Here is an 18,686-nt window from a genome sequence, read left to right on the forward strand (position 1 = left end):
ACATCTAACGATACATGAGTTGTGAAAAATTCTTTCAGCTGTCACTTATTGCGGTAAATACACGCATTTGTCTCCTAGTGTTAGAGTAGTGCTTAATCATTGTTTGTGGTTCCCTGATAGTATTGCCCCGGACTGTTGCGTTACTTATATATCCTTTTTTTTTTATCGATGCTTTAAAGATTAGTGTAACAATGACTGTGGACAAGTGGTATTTATTGTGGATGAACTTTTTTTATATTATCCTAATGACAAATTTTGTCAGTGGATATGATGTTATATCCGTTGAAAAAGAACAAAATAATGATATATTTACATTTGAACTAAGTGAACCAATTAATTCATTAGACGATCTTAAGATTGTTAAACATTATTTACATAAGAGAAACACTCCACAACAAACGAATATAACTACTGCGGTGAGTAATTAATGTGCAGTGTAATGTATCTTCTTAATGTAACATAGAGTTTAATTATTTTATTTCTAAAATATTCTGTTAACAGAAAATTAAGCAAAGTAATTTATTTTCAATTGTATTGCTTTATTTTTCAGGTCACTAGTCTGAATACATTTCAGCAACAGTTACTGGTGCATTGGGCTGGTCAAGGGTCCAACGTTTTAATTTGTTTGGCACGAAATAGTTTGCCAGCAGTAGATAGTCAGCCAAGTCCTTCTGCAGTATACATTTCATACGATTATGGCAACACTTTCATTAATAAAACTGACTCTTTTAAGTTGGATAACAAAACATACGCCTCTGTTGATAAATTTTTCACGTATTATAAGGAAAGGAAATTTGTGAGTATTTTTATTGTATATTAACTGAGCACATCATGAAGGTGCAAAGAATTCAGATATAAAAATTCTAGTATATATTTTTTTTTAATTTTTTTAGATTGTATTCATGGACAAAACTAATGGAACACTTTTTGTTACTAAAGATTTTGGAAAAGTGTTTACAAAAATAAAATTAAAGTTCCAGCCCGCAAATATTTTGTTCTATCCAGAAAATCCATTAGTGTTCTTAGTTTACAGTATTGACAAAACCGTAAGTATTATTCGTTTAAGTGTGTTTATATTGGTGTTGTATCTTGGTGGCATGTATTTTTGGAAATACTGTGTGCTTGTTTGTGAGAGTGTATTTTTTTTCTCGTAATAGACATACTCACGATTATTAAGAAATAAAATTGGTTAGATAAATGTGTAGTTAAGTGATAATAGGTTTGAAGCTATCAAAAAAGTGACGTCACTATCCCTTAGTGGCCTTGTTTTGTAGCCACTGCGACAATATGAGTCATCGATTTTTCAATTTGTTTCATTGCTCTTGTACTTCTAGTAAAGAAGTATTTCTGTAGCCTCGCCGCTCTCATCACTTTTTGTGGGAAGCCGGGTGAGTGAGTAACAAAAAGAAAAAAGAAAGTTCTGAAAATTACTGATCTGAGTAACTCACGTCAAAATCTATCACCGAAAATGCAACTATTCTTTTATCAGTTTCTAGTTTCGCGAAAGAATTCCGACCTTTTTCTTTAACATAATCCAAGAAGTAATATCACTTATTTTATATTTTTTCCGGAAAACGTGAAATATTTTTCGAAGGAACTTTATAATTGAGTAAACCATTCAGTTTTCCATCCGTCATCAGAGGTTGATTCTTAAATTTGGTTTTGTGAATACTAAAATTCCAAAATGGTGAATGAAAATCTGAAACCAGGTAGAATTTGAGAAAGTGAACTCTCTAATGGAATCAGTGTCACCTTCTCTGCGGACCAATCACTTTTATAAACAAGGAAAATTTTTGCAGACAGGCTTTAAAATAAACTGGACGGAGATACAGATAGAGGGAAATTATTTTTACAGAAACAGAAAAATTTGGCTGACCGTTTATTATTCATTTTCTCATACTTTTAGGATCGGTCTAATTTTTCACAGGGGAAATCTGTTTTGGTCTTTTGAGTAAGAATTGGGGGGGGGGGGGAATTGTGTGACTTTTTAACTATTTACAAAATATCTTAAAACGCAAAATCACATAAAGCTGAAATTTTATATTTCGAGAAAGCGAATGTAGCATTTTACTTTCTTGAGGTTATCTTTCTCTTTCTCCTTCAATTTTTATTTAAGTTGGTATTCTTATTACACACATACAAGTCTAAAACTTTTATTTGAACTTTTTCTCGAAAAATTCTTCACTTGGGAGAAGGATTAAGGTTACACCCTTTTTAGAAAACGTTTTCCAAACACTCATTTATTATTGAAGGAGGTTCAATGAATTGCTGAACTTCTGAGTTAGTTGAAAATCCCCCGATTCGAAGCATCAATGTACTGAATGGATTTTTACCTCTATTTTTAATTTTTGAGACTTTCTTGAAAACGGCTTCTACAATTTTTTTTTTTAATTTTATAATTTCGTCTAAACTTTGTAAAAAAAATTTTTATTCGTAGCTATATAACTATTAGTTAAATATTTTTTATAGGGGTAGTTGTTTTAGGCAATTTTAAAAACATAAGTGAGAAATTTATTTCGTATTTCTGAGTTTTCTGAGAAGGAAATAAAAAAATTTAAATTATTTAATGTTATTTTAAAAATAGATAATGAATTGTTATCTGACTTAATATTTGCTAATGATAAGGATGTTTTTCCATAAAAACAAAATTTTTCTTTTCCAAAATATTTCTTAAGTAAATTAAATTCAAGTTAACCTTTACATTTAGTATATTTAATAAATACAACCAATTCCATTCCCTTATAAAATATATAATTACCTGTATCTACTAATTAGAAGTAGAATCGAGTTTTCGAACCGAATATAAAATGAAGTCATAGAAAGCTCTATAACTTTTTATTCCGTTTTATACTATTGTCGTGTTCATACTAAGTTTTTGGCAAATTCTAGAAATTTGTTTTTCTGAAGCAATTTTTTCAGTTTTATGCGATTCACTCAAAAGTAGCCCAAAAGATTAATCCTTAAAAGTCGCTCATTACTGGAACATATTTTGTTTTAAACGTTTTCTGAGGAAATTGAAGTACCTAGGAGAAGGCACTAAATAGACGTTGCTATAAAGTGTTTCTGAGGAATAATTAACCAATTAAATTGCAATTTTAAAAAGTTGATTGTTTTATTTTATTTTTTATTTATTTATTTTTTTGAGGGAAATTTTCTGGTTCCAATTTTTTTTATAACTGTACATATTGTATCCACATATGTTATTCTAAAGATAACAAACAGATTCCCATCCATTTTTCTAGGAAAATGATTTTTGAAGGAACTAGAATAATTTGGGGAATTCCTTTCACACTGATAAGTCTAAGTAAATGATACTGTTAAAGGAAGCGGATGTCGTAATTTCCTCAAATCCTGATTAAAATCCGCGAAAAAAGAAATATCATACCCTACATTCATGTTCAAATTTTTTAAAAAAAACCCTTAGGCTACCATCAAGATGTAGATAATTACAGAAAACTCGTTTAAGTACTATCATTCTAACTCTACTTTTTGTCTACACATTTAATACGCTTAAATAATAACGATAGAACCGTAAAATATTCTGAATCAAGAATTTATAGGAGGTCGTATATTCACCCATTCCCTAAGAACCTCGCTTAATTTTTGATCCGAAACTTATCGCACATTCTGGTAGGTAGCACCTAAGCGAAGATCAAGTTTCAACTTCTTGCGGATTTTTTGTTTTTTGTTTTTGAGATTTGTAAACATACACAGAGGTAATTTTCAAAAAATCATTTTTCTCTTTTATGGGAACTAAAAATGGATATTTGGAACCTTACTATTGTACTTTTACTATTGTAAAAATGGGCAGTTAAAGAAATATATATATTTTTAATGTTACATTTTTGTTTTTGTTAATTAATTTTATTAGAAGTCAGCAGTTTATTGGCCTATATTCCATTATTCAGCCCATCCACATTGAACCCACTAATTTAATTGTAACTATATTTTTATAACAGCAATTTCAGAATTACTATCAGCAACGTTTTTCCAATGAATTCCCTTCAATTCCTAGCAATACCCTTCCTTTTTTTTTTGTCAAACATTCCTAAAAAGAGCAGAGTCTTCTACCGTTTCACAATTATTATTAACCCTATTTTTTGATTAGTCATATCCTACAGATTTTTACATAATCTTCACTACTGATCTCTCTTTCTTACATTCAATTCACTCAGTGTCTCTCTTGCTTGACTTGTTATCTGCTAGTTTTTCACCACCTTCCAATTAGTATTCGATTCGTAAATAGAGGTTCACTATTGCTTGTACACTATTGATGTTAAAGAGGAAAAGGACAAAGAACAACAATAAAATCTTGACTTAATAAGACGTCAGAAATAAGAACGCTCGAAAAAACACATACAAGAGAATATTTACGATTTTTTTTTTTTTTTGTACAATAACATAATAAAAATGAATTTTGTATAATTATTTGATTTATTATTATTAGATTTGTTTATTTTTTTAGATTTGGATTACACGGGATTTTGGTCAGTCTTTCTCTGTAGCCCAAGAGATGGTTAAATCGTATTTTTGGGCTGAACGATGGTATGACCCTTGGGCTGATGAGCCATTCAGATCACTCTTAGTTCAGAGAATCGAGCCATCACTTTCTACAGCTATAGCATTGATAGATATTTATACTACTGATAAACCACGTTTAAAAGTACTTATTTCTAATATCGAGCAGTTCACTAATAATGGTGATTTCTTATTCGCTAGTAGAAGGATTTCTCCCGTAATTATCTTTTGATTTTTTTAAAAATAATATTAGTACAAACATAACCTAGATAATTCATGGTAATGCATTCATTATTCATTGTTATTTTTAGTTTTGTTGTTATTTATTTTCAGACTCATAATGAATTGTATATTTCATATCAAGGAGGTAAATTTTTTAAAGCAATATTTGATTCAGAATTAGAATGCGCTGGATTTCATGTAGCGGACGCTACAGATAAAAGATTATTAGTAGCTGTTGCACATACTGCTACTCTTTCTAATCTTTATGTATCCGAAGTTACCTCGTCTGATAAATACCTTTTCAGACTTTCACTAGAGCGACTATTCTGTTATCTTCCTGGCACAACATGGAAAGAATCTTGGCTAAGGTATTCATTGCAATAATATTTAATTATGCACTTATTATCATTTTAATAGTGTCATTTTCAACCTACTTTTTATTTATCTAACATTATTGTCTTTATTTTACTAGGTAACTCACTTTTTATTATTCTAGTGACAAGTGATATAAAAAACCTTAATCAACTAAAGTATTGCTAATAGAACGATATATTTTAAGTGTTGCTATTATTAGACTTTTTTTAAAACTTCCAACAGTTTCATTTTCTACTTTTAAATTTTAATTGCTTGTCTTTTTTTTTTTTTTGAGTCAAAGATAGCATGCTTATTTATTTAATTTTTTTTTTTTTTAGATTATTTCCCCCTCCACTAAATTGAATTGGAAGTACTCTAACCTCTTGTAGATTTCGAGAAAATAGTTTGATTTTCGGTTTGTGTTTTCTTTACCAGCATGTTTTTTTTTAAAAACATATTTGCAGGATGTTTTTCTTTCAGAGATTTCCTCTTTGGTATTAAATGATAAATAGAAAGCGATCTACTGTAACAATGAGATTTTTTTATTCAATTTTATCAAATAAATTTCATTTCATTCAAATGTAAATATCATTGGAAGGCAAGGACGGTATAAAACCAAATTATGAAAAAAAAAATACTTGATTTCGTAAAAATATTGATACATAATGATAATTTTCTCTTGCTGCTTACTGTGATATCGAAAAAATACAATCCGGAGGCTGAAAAAAAGCTCAGATAATAACCTCAGTTGTTGACGCACCTTTTTTTAAAAAAAAGAGAAGATAATCTAGTTGGTTTAGTTATGAGCATAGACAGTAATATTTGTTATGATGAATTTCCCGAGTAAAAGAATTTCATAAAATATAGCTCTTTCTTTACTAGTTATTTTAAAAATAGAAATCCAATTTCAAATTAAATTAATAAATCTTAGCCTTATTTTTTTAAAACTTTAACTCTTTAACTCTCTAAAAATTCTTTAAAATTTAGCGAAAACTAAGAATTTTTAATCAATTTAATGTGACTGTTATAAAATCACAGTTTTTCTGGCAGTTCGAAATATACATTATTGTATATTTAGATAGCAATATTTAGAGAATATTTTATTGTTAAGTCAACATTATCTTTTCTAATCTATTAAAAATGAATTAAACATTTAGTTGATTCATAGTAATTTTAATAAGAATTATTGACATAATAATTTCTCCCATTATTATTAAAAAAGATAAAGAAATTTAAAGAAAAATTATATAAGTTATTCTTCTCCTTTTTTTTTTCTGAGATTGTAGTATGTAACTTTTATTTAAAACATTTTTTATGAAAAATTTGTTTAAAGGCACTTTGATGTGATCAAAGGATTCTTCTAAGGTGGTATTACTGTTAATCATACTATCTTATCACCTATGTATATAATGTTAAAAATAATCAAAGGTGGGACTAAATTTCCAGATACCATGAAAATCTTTTGACCGAATGTTCTACGTAACTGAATAAGTTTTTCATTACTTTGAAATTTTCTCTAAAATTGCTGGACACTTTAATAAAACATCGTGCAATGATGAAAAACTTATAAATATTTATTTGAACAATTTTTCTCGGCAAATTCTATTAGGGTTACATCTTTCCTAGGAGGGGATGAATAGATTCCCCTCTTAAGTATCATTCTTGTATAAGTACGATCATATCTCTGGTGTCCTGATAAGCGAGGGTTTTAGTTGTTATTAAAAATACTAGTTTGAAGTAAATTTCTTTCTTTACTCCATTAGATTTTCGGCAACTTCGTATATACTTAAGCTACAGCATGCATGTGTTGTACTCACATACAAACATTATTATGAGAGTGAAATATGAATATTGTTAGAAAGAAAAAAAAAATTATGAAACTTAAGAGTAAGAGAAAGTTGTATGTGAGTTCACACCAGATTATTTACTGAGCATGTTGAATTTATAAAATTCTCAAATAACTTGGTCAAATCCTCATAAAAATATTAACATAAGCCTGTATTATGAGCATGGAACGAAGTAGGATTACAGAAATATTTGCTGCTTTAAAAAAAAAAAAAATCCGTACATTTTATTCTGTTTGAAGCATTTTTCTAGAAATAATAAATATTATATAAAATATTATTTATTTTCGTCATAAATTTTATGCAGTTCATAATTTGAATTATAACTTCCATCAGAATTCAGAAGATATTTTATTAAGTTAAAAACAAATTGTATTAAAAAGATCTAGTTATTTTATTATCGGATTTCAGTAATGACGTGGAATGCATTGAATGCATCCGGGTGCCATTTATTGCTGAGGCCAGCGGGAAGTAGGTTTGACGTATATAACAAAAGTTATATTTTTCATTTTTTAATGTAACTAGTGAAATCACGATAAGCGAAGCTGAATGAAATAGAATATATTATTTCCTTTGTCTCAGGGATATTATTCTATTTTAAAACTATTGACTACAACTATTGGCAGCACCAATGTAAATGATTACGCAATTTTAACACCAAGACACTTCTAAAATTCTGTAAACAAAATATGATGAGTTTATTTATCTAAGACAAACATTAAGTTATTTGTAACTTAAGTTCTTTTATTTAATCATTATTGTTTATTATACCTTGGAGGTTGTTTATATTATAATTTTAAAAAAATGTGTGACAGAAATAAAAAAAGCCGAGATGAAAATTATCAAAAACAAAACAGACAAAATTATGAATAGTTTTTTAAGGATGGAAGTCCTTAAATTTCTCAGATTTATTTATTTATTTTCTTACTAGTCAGAGAAAGTAAGTGCCATCATAATAAATTGTATAACTTAAATTTTCACTGGAAATACCCGTTTTGATTGCGCTGAGTCTGAAAAAGTGATTTTTTTTTTTTTTTTTTGGAAAATGGCCTGTGTATGTAGGTGGTTTTTTTTTCACAAAACGAAAACTCGCAGGTAGACGAATGTTTAATAAGAAAATCTAAAATCTACAGCAATTAATAAATTTGTTTTTTTTTTTAAGTAAATTAAAGCATTCCATTTCTTTAGGCGGTTTTTACGTCACACTACCAATCAAATTTGATGGATACGTACAGTTTACTTTTTCCTGTATATTTATCTTATTACAAAAATCCAAAGCTTAGATTAGAGATACCCTGTACCAAATTTATCTTAACTCTACTGTTTCCGCGAGTAACCAGACGCTATCGTGTCATCTTGGTGCCTGTTTGATGGTGATGCGTTGTGAGCTATTTTTTTACCAGGTGTTCTGAGTCAATCATTATTATTATCATCTATTAATAAAACTAATTGTGTTAAGGTATTCTTAGTTGAAGTCTTAACATTTTAATGGTAAAGGGTCCCACACCACACATGTCGCAATGTGTAGCAAGATTGATCGTACTTCACTTTGATACCGTTTCAATACTTCCACCTTCCAGATCTCACTCTCTTTCTCTCCTCTCTCACCCTCTCTCCTGCCGCACGCTACGTGTGTGTGTGTGCGCGCGCGTGTGTGCGAACAGAATATCTAAAAAATAAAAACCTCTTGATAGCTTAAATTTAACTAATTTCGACACCAAGAAGCTCTATGTACTTACTTTCTAAATTTATTTTTTATAACCGTTGAATATGAAAATTCTTCTTCACATAAGTATATTATTGCTAAATTATAATATTCTAGTCCCTAAAATTATGGCATTAACGTAAAAAAATATAGTACACAATTTTATTATTGTTATTTTAAAATAAGAAAATTATTTTAACGGTACAGATAAAAACTCAGCGAGAACGTTCAAATTTTAGGTGTACACCAAGCTGAGAAACAACCACAATTAATGGATAGAAAACCGAAGGGAATGGTTAATTTGGAAGTTCAAAAGAAATGTAACACTGAAGAAAGTAATATTTCGGAATCACTATTGTAAAAATGCACTTTTTTTTTAAAGAAAGAAAATAATTGAAAAAGAAACATCAAAGTTACATTTTTAATTAATCGAATTTGTCATATACTTGTCAAATCCAGTAATGTTTCAAGAGTTTTCATTTTTTTGTTTGTTTTTCATTCACTCGCTTAAGATATCCAGATAAAGGGATGAAATGAAGGGACTCGTTTACCAATAATTTTTTCTCGTCCACAAGTAACCTCGAAATGCCCCCACCTTCGTTAAAGAAGCACTATTATACACTTTAAAATATAGTAAAAGGTTGAAAGTTGATATTTTATAGAATTTTGTTGTACTCATAACTTTTTATTTAAGAGGAAATATTTGTAACTTCGACCATTTATACTCTCTATCTATTCACATATAAGTATAAATATGTATTTAATATAAAGCATAAATTGGTTTAAAGTGATGTAGCTGATGGCGCATTCGCTGATATTCACAAAGTAAAAGGAATGCATGGCATATTTCTTGCTTCTCAAGTTACGTCAACTGCTAAAAGTGCAAATCTAAATCCTGAACATCTAACAACTGTGATCACGTTTGATTGGGGAGGTGAATGGAAACCTCTTATACCACCAAAAGTTGATGAAAGAGGACAATCTCTCAACTGTAACATTGTATGTAATAAAAATTATTTTAGTTTTTATATATTATATGTAAGCCGACAGCAAAACCAATATGGCGGCTGCCAGGATATTTTCAGTTATAAAATTAATATTTATTTGCAGTCCAACGGTTGTGGGCTTCATCTGTCCCAAAAGTTTAGTTACTTATTCCCAGTAACTCGATCACCCCCGATCCTTACGACATCATCAGCGCCAGGTCTAATTATTGCTGCTGGAACAATAGGTACTTCGTTAAAGGGGCATGCAGGTATATTCATTAGCAGAGATGCTGGCCTTTCTTGGATTAAGGTAAATTATATTTTCAAATTTAAAAGTGCCTAATTAACATTTATATTATTTACACTTTTTTATATTGCAGATCTTAAGAGAAAATTATTTATTCAATATTGGAGATCATGGTGGTATTATAACTGCAGTCAAAGGTTTTAAAACTGCTGGTGAAACTAATGAAATTCATTATTCATTGGATGAAGGTGAAACTTGGAATGCTCATGTATTTGTTGAAGAAAATATTAGAGTTTATGGTTTAATGACTGAACCTGGTGAAAACACAACAGTTTTTACATTATTTGGCTCAAAACCCACACAACATAAATGGCTGATCGTAAATATTGATCTACGAAATGCATTTTGTAAGTACATTAATTAATGAGAACAAATTCATCCAAGAAAATTTTATATCATCTGAACGCGTAGCAGATGCTGTTTAATGGTAGATGAATGCTTTATTTTGGCCTTTATAGATAGATAAAACTTTATTACTAAATGTGAACGTAACTTACAAAAAATGAATTACCAGTCTATTGACATTACAACCTTCATTACAGTTTATGGAACGTTTAGGGTGAGGCAAGAATATAATTTGCTGCGAAAAAGGATAGAAAAACTTGCAGCAAGAAGAGAAAGTAGAGAAAGTCATGTTTTTAATTCTTTTGAGTCTGTAGGGAATGGCTATTTCGTGACAATCTCGAGTGGAAAGGAATTTCAGAATCTGACGAAGTTGATTCTAGTGCGTCGAAAAGAGTCAGTCGCAAGTCTAAATTTGTTGTGTGTTGTCTAGAGTTTCTTGATGTTACTACTACTGGACGTACTCTAGGCAGAGCAGGCGTAGAGTAACATCGATCTGATGACAACTTTGTAATGGAGAAGTTTGTTTATTGTCATCTTCGAGGCTTGTAAGAGTAAAGGGAAAAGTAATATTGTAGCCATTGTACAGGAGTTTACTTTGTCTTGCATGATAATAGAATTTCATCACATTTTGCTGCACATCTTAATAGCAGCACACTTTAATTCGTTGGCAAGAATACCTACCGATCGTCGTAATTAAGAATTTTTTACTGGGTCACTAAAATTTTCCCAGTGGGTCATAGATTGCCGACCACCAAAGTATGGGATTAAAAGGATAGGACCTTGAGGAACGCCTGTGGTTTGGTTGGATAATGAAGAAGCAGAATTTATTTGAATGTCAGAATTTCTATTGGCAATAATTGTTATACCAAATGCCAATCTGATCAGTAATCATTATTCAAGAAGGATCTTAATTAGTGATGACGATTTTAGTAATTTTCTACCAAAAAAAATTAAAGAGCTCTCTAGTTACAGCTGTTACTGATTAAAATTTCAATACGAGGACGTTTACACGGATCTGATTTAATTCCAAAAGTGACATTTTAATTTTACATTTTATGGTTTCCATTCAAAATATTATAATTTCTATTTATTAGATATTTTGGATAAATATTCTGTGTAAGTTGGGCCGTAAATGTACTTCGTTAGAGAAGTCAACTTGAGCATTGCAATAAGATATTTGAATTTTATTTATTTTTTTGTTTTTAGCACTTAATTGTACCAAGGATGATTATAAGATGTGGTCTCCATCAAGTTCCACAAATATGAAAATGGCTTGTGTCATGGGTAGAAAAGAAACTTATGAACGCAGGATACGTCACACAAAATGTTTTAATGGTAGAGATTATGATCGTCCTGTTGGGGTTGAAACTTGTATGTGCGATTTAGAAGATTACGAATGGTATGGCAGAATATAATTGCGTTATGAAAATTCATGGGAAATTTAATATTGTTAAGTAATGCATTTTGTCTGAATATGTTTTAGTGATTTCGGATTTATTCGTCATGTTTCTTCGGCAGAATGTATTAGAAACAGATCTATTACTCATGATCCTTATAAAATTCCAACGCCATGTGAACCAGGCAAATTTTATAATAGAACAAAAGGTTACAGAAAAATAGACGGAGATGTATGTGTAGGAGGATTTGAAAGAAATTATCTCCCTGACGTTCTACCCTGTCCATATGAGTAAGTGATAAAATTTTATTCCTATCTATTCAAGATATCGTACCGGACAGTTGTGTAAGAGCGGCTCCGTCAAAATTATATAAAGAATGAACGACCAGTCTCTTCTTTATTTCATATTTATAAAAGAGATTCAGTTCTTAAAAACTGAGCAGCTAAAAACAAAATATATATATCTATCTCTGAATGCAATAAATACAATACAATACAATAAATACAATAAATACGTAAATTATTTATATTCGTGACCATATTTCTTCATTAAAACTTTGGATCTCTATGAAGGCCATTATCACAGCTTGTACTAGTGTATTTACATAATTACTTTTACAATATCTGCTTTTAATTACATAAACCACATTTTTAATTCCGTCATTATAATTCTTTTATTTAATTTCTTCTTCCATTATGTTATTTTTGCATATTAAATTTAATTGCATTATTATTTCACTACTTTGTGGAAAGTAGATAAAGTAAAGATAGGAAAGTAAATATCGCTTTATTCAATAGTAACGATAAAATTACACTTCTATAAATAATTTAAATTTGGATCATAATTAGTAGATTTACTTTATTAAGCAAAAATGTGTACTATAAATGAAAATGGCTACAAACAATTTTAAATAGAGTTTTTAAATTTAACTTATCATGAGGTTTTTCGGTGCTTTACAAGTGAGGTAATGAGAGAACAAAATTTATAATTTACTATTTAATATAATTTACTTACATAATTGATTTATAAACATAATTTTATAAAATTTGTTTATAAATTGCTTTACGGATAATATTTGCAGATATACTGACCCGAAAAAAATTAGTTGTATTCTAGCGTAAGCTGATCATTGTAGCAAGATGGCCTATTACAGGTTTTTTCAGATTCACATTGACCGGTTAATTTTTGTTTTAAAATAAGTGCGGTGATCATATAATTAAACAGATCAAAAAAATTATGTAATGATTAAATATTATAATAAACTTCTTTCTTCTCTTAAAAATGAATATTGATAGATTCAGAAAAAGAATATGGAAGTTTTGTTATCGGATATATTTTTTTATTATTAACTGTATTATTGCTTTTATCCCTCTAAACTTATCCACAATCAGGAAAAAAAACCTTCAAGGTTTCTCCCCCAGAAGAAGACTACCAGGTTGCCTGCAATATCGTGAGCTTTCCTTAATCTCTAAATTCCGGAGAATCCCCTTAAGCGGATCGCTCTTCAGTGGAATAAACCTTTTGACTAAATCTAACTCTGACCTCCGTAATTAGAATAACGTAAACTTTTCAATTTTTAAAATAAATCTGAGTAAAAATTACAATTTGAAAGAAATATTAATTATGTAGGTTGTAGTAAGATAAAATTGTTTCATTCATAAGATTTTTAGGTAAGTAACATTATCTTAATGAAAATTTAATGTACTATTCAAAAATATTTCAGTGAGAAAAGGCAATTCCTGTTATTGGCACAAAAAGAAAGAATAGTGAGATTCGATATTGCAAATCCAGTCTCTGAAGTATTACCTGTTAAAGATTTAAAAAATTTAATAGCTATTGATTTTGATATGAAAAATAATTGTGTTTATTTTGCTGACATTCTTACTGATAAAATTGGGGTAAGTATTTTTAACCAGGGTCAAGTAAGTATTGGGAGATTTAGATTATTCAACCATTTATTTTTATTTTCTTCTGTAGAGGCAGTGCTTACAATCAGGCACAGATGATATTGAATATTTGGTAGAATCTGAATTAGATTCAGTGGAAGGTGTAGCACTAGATTGGATATCAAATCTCCTGTATTTTGTTGATGGTGGAAATGCTAAAATAGAAGTCGTGAGAACCGACATCCACAATTCTGGAAGGATGCGACGCACTATACTTAATAATACTGTACTTATTAAACCAAGAGGAATTGCTTTACATCCAGTAAAAGGGTTAGTGCTTTTTTTAGTTTATTACGGTCATAATTTGTAAAACAACAAAAGGCTTTATTAAACCGGATAAATTATTAAATAGGTACATGTATTGGACGGATTGGTCCACAGAAAATCCGTCTGTAAGTAGAGCAAGTCTAGATGGATCGAAAATTAAGCAATTATTTACTAAGCCTACGGTGGTTTGGCCGAATGGAATTACAGTTGATCACATTTCCGAACATATATATTGGGTAGACGCTAAACTTGATTACATTGCAACTGCTGATTTGGAAGGAAGAAATTTTAGAAAAGTTATTTCCAATGAAGTGAGTCCATTTGCTAGCGTTGTTTTCAATCTAAATACATTATTTTAATATAACGTCATTAAAATTAAGTTTTTTCTAGTAAAATTATGGTAAAATTAAATTTATTAAACAGGCTCGAGTTGCTCATCCATTTTCTGTAGCTGTTTATAAAGACAATTTATATTGGGATGATTGGAATCAGAATAGCATATTTGTCGCTGATAAGGATCTTGGAATTGGAATCCAACCAATTGCTCTACTTTTCCCTGGATTGATGGATTTAAAAGTAAATAATATTAAAGTAATATTGGTGTTCGTATTATAAGCCAACAGTTTATCCCAACAACTGAGTCATATATTCATTTTAAACAGGCTTTTACAATATAATTATTTTTATGTTTTAATGGCAATGGCTCTCATGATCATTGGTACAAATATTTGAAGTTGTAGAGGTATAAATATATTTTTCTGGTGGTTAGGGAGAGTAATAAGGCCAAAAGTATTAGTAGTGAAAATTCCTATTGAGAAGCTGTTTGCATAAGACATGCATGTCTAATCTAACTTTTAACTCTGCATGGCTCGTGGATTTCAGAAATGCCAAGAGATTCTGAACTGAAGCAGTACCAAAATCCATACCGTACAGTTCGGTGCTGATTGAGAAGTTCAGGATCTCTTATAAATCTCGATGGGCCTCTACTAACTAGCTTCATTCAACCTATAAGGCTACCCATGAGGTTATCATCACTAGATTAGATTAGATTAAACTAGAGCGGCCTCAAGACCTACGCCACTGCGACCCCTTTGGATCTATTGTGGCCCCACTTTAGAGCTCACCCTCCAGACCTGTCCTTTTAATCAGACTCTTAATGCTGGAGAGCGACTCTTGGGTAATGCTCACAGGCCTTGGTTTTTCCTCCTCGAGAAGTAACATCCTTAGCCTTATCATCACTAAGAATTTAAAAGTGGTTTTCAAGTCTTTTCCAATTGCTAAGTGAAAAAATATTACAACAGCATAATGTATCGGTTACTCTCTTCCAATGAAGAATTGGGTTCAAAATTAAACGTTTAAAAAATTACTGAAAATTTATTCCCTCTTCTCCCTAATTAAAACAATGAAACAAGTGAAACTGGCAAAAAAAAATTGCAAACCGTTTTCTCAGAGCTTGGAGTCTACTCTTACAGCTTTTTGTCTTCAGTTCTTTCAAAACGTTGCTGAAGTAGTGCTACTAGACTTCGATCTAGCGAGTGAAAAACGAAAAAATCAGAAAATTTTATGAGAGATTTAAACTTATTTAGATATTGATAAAAGCTAATAGAATTTTTTGCAACTGATTGTATTAGATTATTTTAGTATCGTATTTTCTTGTTTATTTGCCTAATATGGTCACTGAAATATTTTTTTATTTAATTAATTCATTGTTATAAACATACAAATTGCAGGTATATGCACATGGAATTCAGGAAGGTACTAATGCTTGTAACAAATCACATACTTGTTCCCATTTGTGTTTTGCTCAACCCAATAATGAAAAGCCTGTTTGCGCATGTCCCGATGGAATGATATTGCAAGAAGGGAAATGCTTATGTCCAGATGGATCTATTCCTTCACAAAATAATACTTGTGCAAAGAGTAAGTGAGAATTCTCCCTCTGTTTTTGGCATCCTATATTTTTAGTTGGCTTGAATCTAAAAAAGTATTGCTTCCGCTTCTCTCAACAACTCCTAATTGGTGATTGGACGTTGTTTCCCGTCGAAAAAAATGGCGGTTACTTTACTTACTATTATTAGAAAAACAGAAATAATCGTAATAATGATTGATTTGATCTCTTTCTCCCACTCTTTCTATTTATCTATTTAGCTATATTACTTTAATAAGTCAGATACTCTTCACTCATTTCGAGCTAAATGGCCGACAAACTTGGTTTTTCAACTAAACAAATATGGCGTATAGAGTTTTCTTTTGTCTTAAATTGACTCTTCTATTTAGATGCTCGCTAAGAACCGGTTTTTAAAATTCAATATTTAACAGGGAAAAGTTAAAATATTGTTTACAACAGGCATCTTATACACTTTTATTGCTCGGCTTAGGATCTGATGCTGTTTATCTATAAAATACATATTAATTAATTACACTACCTCTCAAACGCCTCTTAACTATTTTTGTTCTGTTTGTTGGGGGCTCATTAACCAGTTAACTGTTTCGATCTTGTTGGAAGATGTCCCCTACGTGCGTCCTATAAATTAAGCGATGACGAATATATTCGTCAAACCCAGAGTATGTTTTATATGAAATTGGGTTGCTGCAATTATCTCGAGTAGGTTGCAACATTACAGACTGGTATTTATGCAAATGAATCCCTGACCAGATGATAAAATACAAACAATTATTCAGGGAAATATCTTGGCAGGTTAGTAACCCACGATGCAATTTGGATGATCGCTAAATCTTGAACCCTGCACATGATAGAAAAAAAACACCGCCTCTTGAATACAGGTAAATAGGGAACAAAAGGATCATCAACCTGTTTTTTATTTTACCAGGCGCGCCACTTACTGCATAGTCTAGCCTAACACAATATGTGAATTCGTTATTGATTTAGTGATGACTAATAAAAGACAAGAATACATTTACGAAGACAAATTCATAGTATATCTATCTATTAGTTCTTTTTATTTCGAGATGGTATTAAAATATTCCAAATTTCTTGCAGTTTGCGAATATATTTTAGTTTTTAGCTAAAATTGCAAAATTAACTGACGATGGTCACTACTGAAAACGCATGACGAATATACTCGTCATAACAAAATTTCACACTTTTTTCATAACGAATATAATCGTCATAAACAGTTAACTGGTAACTGGTTTGAAGTGGATTTAGGGCTTCTAAACTCCTAACCGCTGAGAGAAAAAACGCTTTAAAGCGTGACTAATATTGCTCCTTTTTTGCTTAATTTTGTTAAGTTTCGCATTTTTGAAGCTATTTGCTTATTTATTTATTAATTTTCTTGACTTTTAAGATCTGCTTTGTTTCCCATCTATTCTATATTCAAAAGGAGGTTAATTTCTGCTCCTGTCATTTATATGGTTTAAAGACTTGAGTTTTGTTCTAGGAACTGACATTTATACTATGACGTACTTCTAAGGGACGATTAAGGTCGACAGAAAGCTTTCTGTAAAATATCAGTAACAGTTTCTAGTTATTGTTACAATGATCTCGTTTTTCTATCAATAGCCTACAGATGGTTATTGGCTTACTTCCAACTGATAGCCTATCCGGTGGTTATTAGCTTACTTCCACTACCTCCACGAAGTACTCATGCCTTCTGTAGGGAAAGACGATGGGATTCAACTAAAATAACAGTTTTATAATGTAATCATTTTTTTAGAAGCCACAACTTGTGCCGCAAATATGTTCAGCTGTTCAAACAATAATTGTATACCAAATTTGTGGAAATGTGATGGAGAGGATGATTGCGGCGACAATTCAGAAGAGGTAAATATTAATCAAAACAGTAATTTAAATATTTTTCTACTAGTATCTTGAGAAAAATATTGATATACGACAGCTGCAAGTTAACAAATTTTTTTAAGTAGGTACATTTAAATTACGATTCCTGTCTTGACTTGCGATTGCTATCTGCCTCCGTCCATAACACTTAATTTGGAAGTTGGTCGTAAAGCCCGCCTGAAAAAATAAGTATTGTTTTAATTATTCGTACAAGCTGTATTTGTACTTTTGATCAGGATAATCATGGTGTCTTAACGCCATTTAAAAACTATGGCCTTGATTGCTGTTTACTTTGGGAAATGCTAAGATACTTACGGTGACCATATTTTTTTGGGAGGCCATTTTTGTTTATGTTCCAAGGGACTCTAACCAATCTAAACTCATTTCTGGCTAGAGCACAAACTAATTTATGATAGTATTTCTGTTTTTTATCGCTTTATTTTTTATTTTTATTCTATTTATTTGTTATTTTTTATCTTTTAACAAATATAGATAAATTGCGAGGAAAAGTCATGTGCACCTGGTACGTTTCAATGCAAAGATGGCAAGTGTATCCCACCTTCGTGGTATTGTGACCATGAACAGGATTGCGACGATGGCAGCGATGAATTTAATTGTAGTAAGCATTCATTATAGCATTTTGATATAAGATTTAGGAAGTAATATTATGTTATGGTCAAAAGTTTGAGATCTAATTTTTTTTTACCTTAAACATACATATTTAAAAGGTAGATTTATGTTTATACATATCACTTTTCGTGCTGTGCATTGAAGTCATGTAAGATCAGATGGTACATATTCTTGCTTTTCTGTTTAACTTCAAAATAAATTCTCTGTCGATTTAGTACGATGGTGTAAACCATATTCTACGATTTTTGTAGCAGCTTATTGTTCTCTGGAAAGAAGCTGAATATAGGTATCAACATATTTATGGTAGTATTTAATAACAAAGAACTTCGAGAACTGTTTTATTTCATATTGTTTTCAATTCTATTC

At 30.3% G+C, this 18,686-nt stretch overlaps 1 protein-coding gene across 1 annotated transcript in view; it reads left to right on the forward strand.

The window, feature by feature from the left end:
- Positions 1 to 54: 54 nt before the first annotated feature.
- The window catches only part of LOC141452241 (sortilin-related receptor-like), a 29,103-nt gene continuing 10,471 nt past the window's right edge, over positions 55 to 18,686 (forward strand). The window contains exons 1-17 of the mRNA XM_074124169.1: positions 55 to 416; positions 551 to 796; positions 894 to 1,046; positions 4,466 to 4,735; positions 4,852 to 5,108; positions 9,432 to 9,642; positions 9,754 to 9,939; positions 10,010 to 10,283; positions 11,488 to 11,680; positions 11,765 to 11,968; positions 13,402 to 13,576; positions 13,656 to 13,894; positions 13,977 to 14,202; positions 14,315 to 14,467; positions 15,622 to 15,811; positions 17,569 to 17,675; positions 18,183 to 18,309. Of these exons, the coding sequence (XP_073980270.1) occupies positions 192 to 416; positions 551 to 796; positions 894 to 1,046; positions 4,466 to 4,735; positions 4,852 to 5,108; positions 9,432 to 9,642; positions 9,754 to 9,939; positions 10,010 to 10,283; positions 11,488 to 11,680; positions 11,765 to 11,968; positions 13,402 to 13,576; positions 13,656 to 13,894; positions 13,977 to 14,202; positions 14,315 to 14,467; positions 15,622 to 15,811; positions 17,569 to 17,675; positions 18,183 to 18,309 (3,436 nt within the window). The 5' untranslated portion in view covers positions 55 to 191. The remainder of the gene's footprint in view (positions 417 to 550; positions 797 to 893; positions 1,047 to 4,465; positions 4,736 to 4,851; positions 5,109 to 9,431; positions 9,643 to 9,753; positions 9,940 to 10,009; positions 10,284 to 11,487; positions 11,681 to 11,764; positions 11,969 to 13,401; positions 13,577 to 13,655; positions 13,895 to 13,976; positions 14,203 to 14,314; positions 14,468 to 15,621; positions 15,812 to 17,568; positions 17,676 to 18,182; positions 18,310 to 18,686) is intronic.

The sequence above is a fragment of the Rhodnius prolixus genome, unplaced genomic scaffold, assembly GCF_049639745.1.
Source record: "Rhodnius prolixus isolate KJV_2025 unplaced genomic scaffold, Rpr scaffold_3, whole genome shotgun sequence".
NCBI lineage: Eukaryota > Metazoa > Arthropoda > Insecta > Hemiptera > Reduviidae > Rhodnius > Rhodnius prolixus.